The 9,971-nt window shown below is 39.2% G+C and overlaps 2 protein-coding genes and 1 long non-coding RNA gene across 3 annotated transcripts; 2 read left to right on the top strand and 1 right to left on the bottom strand.

Annotated features, from left to right (window-relative positions):
- The first annotated feature begins 261 nt into the window (after positions 1-261).
- On the top strand, positions 262-1,699 carry Sld5 (DNA replication complex GINS protein SLD5). The gene is made up of 2 exons (XM_071723739.1): positions 262-403; positions 474-1,699. The coding sequence occupies exon 2, from the start codon at positions 476-478 to the stop codon at positions 1,124-1,126; it is 651 nt and encodes a 216-aa protein (XP_071579840.1). The 5' UTR covers positions 262-403; positions 474-475; the 3' UTR covers positions 1,127-1,699.
- Positions 1,187-8,299, bottom strand: LOC139784550 (ATP-binding cassette sub-family C member 4). Its single transcript, XM_071723734.1, has 18 exons — positions 8,083-8,299; positions 7,044-7,154; positions 6,788-6,922; positions 6,524-6,728; positions 6,238-6,457; positions 6,012-6,168; positions 5,687-5,936; positions 5,250-5,441; positions 4,859-5,145; positions 4,594-4,777; positions 4,109-4,461; positions 3,812-4,026; positions 3,514-3,711; positions 3,209-3,439; positions 2,901-3,131; positions 2,524-2,825; positions 1,753-2,400; positions 1,187-1,656 (listed from the first exon to the last, which is right to left on the bottom strand). The coding sequence occupies exons 1-18, from the start codon at positions 8,154-8,156 to the stop codon at positions 1,630-1,632; spliced, it is 4,020 nt and encodes a 1,339-aa protein (XP_071579835.1). The 5' UTR covers positions 8,157-8,299; the 3' UTR covers positions 1,187-1,629.
- Positions 8,300-8,330: 31 nt separating this feature from the next.
- LOC139784556 (uncharacterized) lies at positions 8,331-9,580 on the top strand. The gene is made up of 2 exons (XR_011721603.1): positions 8,331-9,347; positions 9,450-9,580. It is a non-coding gene; the product is annotated as an uncharacterized lncRNA (long non-coding RNA).
- The last annotated feature ends 391 nt before the right edge of the window (positions 9,581-9,971 follow it).

The raw sequence follows: 9,971 nt of genomic DNA on the forward strand, positions 1-9,971 counted from the left end.
TTTATATCATTTTATAATTTAATCAATTTAATGTATAATTTATACATAATAAATTTATATTTAATTAATTAATATAAATTATGTATATTATATATATAAATTAATGTAAAATATTCATATTTTAATTGCCATTGCCATATAAACATTATGTAATAGTACAATTTTGAACTTGTCGATTCTGAACAAGACGCCGCGCGGTTAAATTCAAACGCGATCGATAATAAGATCGAAATTAACAACTTCGAGACAATCACGTGTGGGAAATTCGAAGGCGATTCAAAATGGCTCGAGAACGCAGCGGTTGGCCACATGCATCCTGCCGTATATACATTGTATACAATGGATCGGCGATAGCATCGTGATGATTTGTAACAGATATTCTCGAAGAGGATCGACACGACAGGTACGCCAAAAAGAAATAAAATGCGTTTTTCTCGCGCGTGAATATTTTTAACGGCCACCGTAACCGACAGCTATGGAAGAGAGCCTCGGGAACAGCTTGCTGGACGACGGGGACGACGTCGGGGAGCTGACGGCGCAGACTGTGCTCCAGGAGATCGAGAACGCCTGGATGAACGAGAGATTCGCGCCGGAGATCCTGCCACATCAGTCCGACCTGGTGGACTGTATGCTGCAGCAGATCGCGCACATGGAGGAGAACATCAAGAGGTTAGACAAGAGTGATCTGCGAGCGTTGGTCCACCGGATGGAGCTCGATCGGATCAAATACCTGATCAGCAGCTACCTGCGAATACGCCTGGAGAAGATCGAACGTTACACGATCCATATCCTGTCGGAGGAGGCAAACAGGAGCCTGGAAGAGGCCTATCTGACGCCGGGTGAGTTACGCTTCGCCAAGGAGTACCTGGCCAATCTGGAGACGCTCTTCAAGACGGTGGCGTTGCAGCATATGCCACCGAATTTTCAGCGATTCGAGGCGAACAAGTTTACCATTAACCCCAATCTACAGGCACACGTGTTCCTGCGTGCCAATCAGAAGGTTACAGGGATAGTCCTGCCTGGCATGCTGAACGAGGAGATAGACTTCGAGGAAGGTTCACAGCATATTATTCAGTACAGCGCCATAGCGCACTTAGTTAAGTCTGGCGTGGTGCAGTTAATTTGATATTTTTAAAGGATACTCGCGTGAAAATACAACTATTTGTAAGAGGAAAGGGTTGTGATATATCTCTTTACAGTATAATTTTTATTTATATTTCGTGTATAAAATCTCAATCATTAATTAAAAAGGTACCTTTCATAATTTCTTTCGACATCAAGTATATGTAATATAAAAATTGGTATTATCGTTCAAGTATCAACAAGTAACATATCACTCTCTTGTTTCCTGTACTAAAAGTTTAACATTGTATAGTATTGTAATAAAAGCTGTAGATTGTAACTAGGAATTGAAGATGATAAATGTACTTTCCAACAGGAATATTACTTGCAAAGTATATAAATATTTATAAAAAATAAGTACGAGTTACTTGAATGATAAGTACTGAAGTCTAGTAAGTTATCGCTAAAAATATTGCTATAGAAAATAGAACGAACTAAAATTAAGTAGAAAAAAGATGAGTGTTCTCTTGTCAACACAGAGACGTTACAAGATATTTTCAGACGAGATCACGTCAGTCCACGCTGTTCATAAGCCTGTAAATGAAACGAAATTACACATAAATATCCTTTTAACTTCTTTCTGCTCCATTTGTCTATATGACAATGTTCGCTATATGACAATGGATTTACCTCTTTGGCGCATTGTTTAAGCTGTTCGGCCATCGCTTTCCCAGTTTCTTGTACCATGCTGTTGAAGTGACCTTGCTCGTTTTGCAACAAGATGTATGGATGATCGAATTCCAACACTTGACCCTGATCAATTACCAGCACTTTATCGCTATCCATTATCGTGTTCAATCTGTGCGCTATCGTCAATACCGTGCAGTCCTCGAACTTCTTTCGGATCGTGGTTTGTATGAGCGCGTCCGTCGTAGGATCTACATTGGCGGTAGCTTCGTCGAGTACGAGTATTTTATTGTCCTGTAAGATCGCACGCGCTAGGCAAATCAGCTGTCGCTGTCCGACGCTGTAGTTACTGCCGCCCTGCTCGACGCGATAGTCCAAGGAGTCCACCATTTGTTTCAACGTCACCTCTTCCAAGGCATTCCACACTTCGGCATCGTTGAACTTGTGAAAGGGATCGAGATTATCTCGAAGCGTGGCGGAGAATAACACCGGTTCTTGCGGTATTATGGATATTTTGTTTCTCAAGTCGTGAAGACCGATCTTCTTCGTGTCAACGTTATCGATGTAGATAGCGCCGTCGAGTTTCGCCATGTGAAATAAAGCGGAGATCAGGGACGACTTCCCGGCTCCGGTACGACCCACGATTCCAACCTGAAGGATTACATCGAAAGAACGATTTAGAATAAATTTAGGATGTAATTGTGGTTGTTTCGAATAACTTGGGATTATTTATAGGTTTTTCAATTGTACAACAAGCAACGCGATGGTAATTACTTTCATCCCAGACTCGATGATGAAACTTAGAGACTTGAGAACGGGTGGCTCAGATTCGGAGTATCGAAGATAAACACGATCGAACTTGATTTCTCCCTTAGAGGGCCAATTGCTCGACGGTTTATCCGTGGGGTTACTTTCAAACGGGCCCTCTTTCTCGAGCTCGGTAAATTGCACTATTCTCTCTACGCTCGTCATCTGCGTGACCGTCTCGGTGGCTTGACGCATTCCGTACTGCACCATATTGCATAAAATGAGCACTTGCGAAATTGCTAAACCGACATTCCCGGCGAAAATGTTTCCTGGCAAAAGCAAAGTTCTGTAGACATTCTATTATTATAAACGCACTATAATTAATAATTGTAACAAAGAATTACCATTGTCCAATGCAACAAAACTATACGTAACGACAGAAATGAATGCGATAGACACCGCGTCCAGCGTAAAACCGAACACTGTACCAGTTGCGACAATTAGGGAGTAAGTGCTTGTGTGTAAATCTTGATGTTCGTCGAATTGTTTGCGAATCATCTCCTGGGCACCAGTAGAACGTATCGTCGTCAGACCCGACAATGTGGAGTTTACATGCGAGAAGACAGGGCTTTTCGCTGAAAATTTAAGTAAACGTTGATTTGGAGCACGAAAGGTAGCTACAAATTGTCTGGCGAAGGAAAGATCAATTTACCAATTCCTTCTAATCGTTTCGTGGTTTGCGCTAATGGAAGGTAAACTCTTCTTATCATGCCAAATAGAAGGAACATAACGATTACAGCGAATATGATCCACCAATTGATGATAAGTACTTGCACTAGAATTCCAATCATCACCGCAAACGTTTGAATGGACATTGTCATGGTACTAGGCAGTATTTCATCCACCGCGCCAACATCCTTCGAGAAACGATTTAAAATTCGACCTAGGAAAATGTAATTTTTATCTATTTGCATCTCGTTACGTTGCACCGGCAGTCACTAAGTCAAACATACTCACCGGATGGGTTGTTATCAAAGAACGACATTGGCGCTTTAAGTACGCACGAGAACATGAAGTTATGCAAATTCTTGCCGGCGTTCATACATATTTTAAAGAAAATTAGATTTCGTATTGTTGTTACCACAACGCTGATAATGATGAAACCTCCGTAAATCCATAAAGCCGTATCCGTGTCAAGATAGTACATATCCCCATCTATAATTTTCATCTAATTTTGATTTGAAATGAAGTAGTAAAATATTTACTATTTCAATTGCGACACTAGAAATATTGTAGAAAACTAGGAAATACTAACTGTTATTAAGAGTAAAATTTTGTGACGATATAGTATCATTAGATATATCTTCCCTATAATAGTCTGTGGTTGTGAAAAATTCGGTATTATTAATCTCTGACGTATTTTCTATTTGTCTAGCAGATCTCGGCATGGAAGAAGACATTGTGAAGTTGTTCGCTGTACTATACTGTTGTTCGCGCATAGTTTTGAAACGCATCTCTTCCTGTGTCGTCCTGCAAAGTTTATTACAAATAGACTTTCGGAAATAGATTTTCGTAGATCCTCGTACCAGTAACCAACCCAGTAAAGACGTACCAGTAACCGACCCAGTAGTCGCCACCGTTAGTTCCGATTTGTCCCAAAATCGTGCAAAATAGAACACTGGCAATCATGATGCTCGAACCACCGCTGCGAAGATACTTCCAATAAAGCGATTTCGGTAAACTTCCCTTGGCCAGAAGCTCCTCAGTTTCTTGAGGCTCGGCTTCCTCTGTGTCTTCATCATTAACGTTATCGTTTTTAATTTTTATGTCAGATGTGAGACCTGTATCAATTTTTAACGATTCCTTCGTCTTTTCGCTAACTTCTTCGTCTCTCTTTAATATTTCCAAAAAGGTCACACGTTTTTCTTGAAGGGCCGTAAATGTGCCTTCATCTTCAATTTGACCCTTTTCGGAAAAATCCACGTAATTAGAGATTTTATATATTTATAAATAATATATAAATATATTCATAGATTATACGATCACACACACATATGATTATACTTATATACATATCTAATGTAATAATTTACGTACATTATTAAAAATAATGATATAGTCGCACTGTTTCAAGTACTGCAATTGATGAGTTACAAGAATTCTTGTCTTATTTTGCAAGTAATTATTCATGCACTCGTTAAATAAATGCCTGCCAACGTGAGTGTCAACAGCTGATAAAGAATCGTCGAAAAGATAAATATCGACGTCTCTATAGACAGCTCTGTAAACAGCAAGTTATATTAGAATATAGAACACTTATATATTAGAATACAGAACACTTGGCAAGTAGATGCGAATTTACCTCGCCAAATTAATTCTTGCACGCTGTCCACCACTGAGCGCCATACCTCTATCACCGACTAAAGTCTTATCGCCGTACGGAAGTTGTTCGAAATCTCTCGTAAGAGCGCATACGTTTACAACATTCTGATATCTATCTTTATCATAAGGCTGGCCGAACAGAATGTTACTTTGCACTGTGCCTGCAAACAGCCAAGATTCTTGACTGGCATACGATATTTTACCATCTATGTGTATTTGGCCTTGTGTCAATTTCAGTTCGCCTAAAATCGTTTGCAGGAAAGAACTCTGAAAGTTAAACATATATAAAAAGATTTTAAAAGGGGAATATTAAATACTCTCTTAGTATAAAACATTACACGCAAAACATTCAATACGGTTGTAGAAAGTACCTTTCCTGCGCCTACAGGACCAACGATAGCGTAAAGTTTGCTGTCTTTAATTTGAATGTTGATATTGTGTAATGTGTTTACAATTGCAGTGGTTGTCCATGAAGCGCTAACGTTTTTCATTAAAATACTTGTTTCTTTGGCAGTTAATGCAGGCTGTGTCAGTGGAACATTCTCGTTCAATAACAGAAAGTCCTATTAATAACATACAAGCTAATTATTGACTGTCTATTATATCGTGATAAATGTTTTACGCGACTTTTATCTACTAATATAAGTACCTCAGTAGACAATATCTCAATAGACGATATCTTCTCAGTACACAATATCTCATTGTCAGTTAACATAATAATTACATAACGCATGCAATCAATGTATCTTTTTAACTTTAGAGTCGTATTTTTGTTAGCTTGGTAAAGTTATGGTAAAGTTAATTTTACCTCGATTCTCTTTATGGAGACCGATGCCTCGGCAGCAGCCGCTATAGCCATAGGAAACCATATCGCCATGGTGAGTTGAAGAATATTGAAATACCGTGCCACTGAAAATACTTTATCGGCGGATATAGAATATCCGTAGAGTACATAGGCCATAATTGTAAAATATAACGTTGTTCTTTCCGTGAACACATATGTGGCGAAGTTAAAGCCTCTTAGATACGATATTAGCGTGAGAACATCAATTTCGTATCTAGATAAAATAATGCGCTCATCATATTAAATTTCTTCGCGATAATAATGAGACTGATAAAGTCGAAATACAAACTTTCTTGCGCGATTAACTAGCCCCTCAAATGGTTTCTCCCAAGTATACATTTTAATAACTTGTATGCCCCTGATTATTTCGGACATCAAACGTACTCTCTCATCCGTTCTTACTGCGATTTTTAAACGCAACTTCGAGGTCCATTTACTTATGTATCCTGGTTAAGTACGTAAAATTAGTAACTTAATCGTTAGACATTTACACGTTTGCGACAATTTTGTGTTACCTTGAAGAGGAATAGTTTGAACTATTAAGAGAATTACACCGGCTAGCGAAGCGACGCCGACGCTCTGCCATATCAGAAACGCAATGATGACTACTTGTATAGGCAAGATCCAAATGTAATGTAACGTCATAAACAGCCATTCAAATTTTGACATGTCATTTGACAACAGATTAACGATTTGTCCTGGAGTGGTGGCGGTAGAACTGTATAAGCGCAATATCTAAAGAGAAAACTAGTTAAAAAGATTCTTAGAGAATGTACAAAAGGATGCTAACTAGCCAAATACCTTTCTGTATATTAAAGAGGAGCTTGCTATTCTGGCTCGCATTCCAATTTCCATCATGTTTAGATTCGCATGATGATTGACTAGAACTGACAATATCATCATAAAAATCATACCAGATGCGTAGAGATATGCTGTCTCCTGGGTAGACGTAGCTCTTGGATCGAAATGCCAAATGAGTAGACCGAAAATATATGTTTCCACGATTCTGCAAAACATATTCTTAAGAGCACATGTCATAACATGACAATCGTTATATCTATCTACCTCAAAACACAACACATAAATAAGACCCATCCTCCAGTATAAAAAAATGACCATATAAACGTCTTCTTCAAAGCCGTGAAAAACTTTGGTTTCCTGCCGTCCTTCTTAGCAGTGTACATCTCACGTTTCCAGTTCCTGAAAGGTATTTATATATTAGGAAAGTGGCGATAATATTATCAATCACTTATTAACGCTATAAGCCGATCATCGATGTGATCTTAATATAAAAATTCATATTAAGAATAAAATTATTTACTTTTCCAGCTTGTTTCCCAAAAGCTCGCTGCCGTCAGCTGACATAACATTATACACATCTTTCATTTCCAAGTCATGGCCCTTCCCGTACCAGAATATTTCCACCAACCACCTTAACATAATAAGAAATTATGTAACATGTTTGCATAATTAAACAATGTAGCATGTTTACATACCAGAATTCATTCGCTTTTATGTGTTAGATATGTTTTTACGACAAAACGTATATCTATGGGTCTGTTTTCTATTGCTGAACTTGCGCTAGTTCAGAGTTTATCTTTCTTACTCCACATTGGGAAGAAAAAGATAAACTCTAACTAGTGCAGCCAAATCTAATAATGTTCTGTTAAAGCATGCTAACAATAAACGCCATTAAAAGTGCGAATATATATTATCAGGGTGATACATACATAATCTAGAATATAACATATTATACTTTGAAAGTCCCATTCGTGTACATATGTTTGTAAGACATATAAGTTACACTGTTATCAGTTTAGCTAGCAATTCCCAGCTGATTTCGACTGAGAGCGAAAAGACAGTTTGTTTACTATAGATAAGATATATCCGTTGCTTGATATATATATATATATATATATATATATATATATCTATCGTTACTTGAAAAATGTTATGGTCCTATCTAACTTATGTCCTTCCACTATAGGTCTGTTTTTTTTAGCTGAACTTTTTGCACAGTTCATCTTTTCTCTTTTTTCTCTCCAACGTGAAAAGAAAAAGAGGAAAAATGAATCGTCTCTATCTGAAAATCTCACAATCTCGAGCGGCCCTTGAGATATCGCGATACGAAGACTTGACCTTACAAGTCGATGGCCATATCAATCCCTGGAGGGATCGAGTGCCATACCATCAGAAGAAGAAGATGACCTTCTCCTCGCAATCACACGTACGCGATTGTTGCTCGTTTGTTGCGTTCGTCAAAGTTTAAAGACAATCGATATAAATATTCGCGAAACACATGGCACGTCTAACTGTATCGATCGACGGCATCGACGCGCAATTCACGCAAAGCGACTCACCAGAAGAACAGTTTACTGATCGGATTCGCGGACACCCGCGGATTTGGGTTGTCGAACTTCTTGGTGGCGTCCATATCTCGACCGTCGACGTCGATGCGAATTCGCGCAAATTCGCGGATTGATTGAAGAGCCGACGCAGTTTATCGCATCCGATTACATTACACACTACCTCTCTACCAGTTTCCAACCATCTTCACTGCCTCGTGTGCGGCACGTGCTGTGATTTTGATTTTATATAATCGCTCTCTCTCTCTCTCTCTCTCTCTCTCTCTCTCTCACACACACACACACACACACACACACACACACACACGCGCGCGCGCGCGCGCGCGTGTGTGTGTGTACACGCACTCACACACGTATGCATAATGCATACAGTACCGTGCATACACGCTCATATATTACTCATTACGGCAACGACTTATTTATTGCACGGAAATAGATCCGAGGAATTAGCGTGCGATAAAGACGTGACCATGAAGAATACATATGATAATAATTAGATGAAATGTCTGGAAGTACGTTATGTAAGCTAATTATTAGGTACTTGTAGCTGCGTTATGTGCAAGATGCGATATACATTCAATAAATTTGATGAACAAATAGAAAAATTGAACCCCTTAATTAGACTTTATTTAAGTGATAATACACTTGACACAAGCAGGAACTGACAGGACAGGGCTGAGTCGAAGTACATTTCCAGAAAATATTAATTGAGACGTCTAAAAGATGTTTCCAAAATAATTCTGGATGTTTCATCACGTTGTCAGAAAGATGATTTTATGACGTCTTTAAAACGTCTTCAACGTCTTATTTCATATCCTCTTTAGAAAATAAATTAATTATATGGAACACGAGTTAATTAACGTTTATTAATATTATTATTTAATCATATCACAATAATATTTATTAATATTAACCCTCAAAGTACTCCGTCGGGTCGTTTTCGTCCACCCGAAAAATACGATCCTGAATATCTTTTGAATCCGGAACAGTGGCGACATATAGGCTGCGTTCGGAAACGTCACCCGAGTGCACACGAGTATACTCCCTTCTTTTTCTATCTCAGCGAGTTAGAAGGAGAAGGGAGTATACCCGTGTGTACCCGGATGACGTTTCCGAACGCAGCCCTATTGTGTACGTAAAAAAACTTTAGGGTAGGAGGGTCCTTCACGCGCAAGGACATCTTGGTCTGTCAATTTGTCTCCGGATGCCAGCGAGAACAAATCTCAAAAGGTCGAAAAGGACCCGACGGAGTCTTTTACGTAAGTAAAAATGCACTTTTTTCCAAACTTTTTTTTTCTTGAAAATCACCTAATTTTCATAGTTTTGACGCATTTTCAAGCATTTTGGTGTATATGTTCTAGGCATAACCTATTGCCCCTCCACAAGCGACAGGAAAACAAACCAATGTTGTGGTTTGTGCGGTAAATTTGTCTGCGACGATCACCGCGTTAATTGTTGCACCGATTGCTTATAATAAAAATTGATAAAAACATGCTGTTGTTCTCTTACAGCCCTTATTTTCCTTGAAATAACGTGAAAACGCCACTTGAAAATTGCCAACTTTCAATCAGTGAAATAGGATATCTGGTTTGATCCTACGCTATTGTGACCGTTACCAGAGAGAAACCTGAGAGCGGCCACCGGGATCATTCCGTTCCAGCGGACGTATACTGACGCGCCGCCTGAGAAAGTGGACGTCAACTACGTCGTTACGCTCGGTAACGGTACACACATGGTTCGTGTCCGTGCTATGGTTCGTGTCCGAACTACTCAGATGGAGGGGATATGCTGGTCGGCACTCGGCAAGCTTCGAGCGGGGAGAGAAGGACAGACATACGATCTGCTGTCTCCTTTTCTCTTGATGAGCTGTGACGTCTGACGTT

The sequence above is a fragment of the Temnothorax nylanderi genome, unplaced genomic scaffold, assembly GCF_030848795.1.
Source record: "Temnothorax nylanderi isolate EJ_2023f unplaced genomic scaffold, tnyl_v1.0 TNYL_tig0642_pilon, whole genome shotgun sequence".
Classification (NCBI taxonomy): Eukaryota; Metazoa; Arthropoda; class Insecta; order Hymenoptera; family Formicidae; genus Temnothorax; species Temnothorax nylanderi.

Bases quoted from the DNA above. Each gene is read 5' to 3' on its own strand.
- Sld5 (XM_071723739.1), top strand. From the start codon at position 476: ATGGAAGAGAGCCTCGGGAACAGCTTGCTGGACGACGGGGACGACGTC.
- LOC139784550 (XM_071723734.1), bottom strand. From the start codon at position 8,156: ATGGACGCCACCAAGAAGTTCGACAACCCAAATCCGCGGGTGTCCGCG. The intron at 6,923-7,043 runs GTAAATAATTTT...AATACCTTTCAG, and splicing joins TTGGGAAACAAGCTGGAAAA to GAACTGGAAACGTGAGATGT. The intron at 4,462-4,593 runs GTACGTAAATTA...TTTTCCGAAAAG, and splicing joins ATATCATTATTTTTAATAAT to GGTCAAATTGAAGATGAAGG.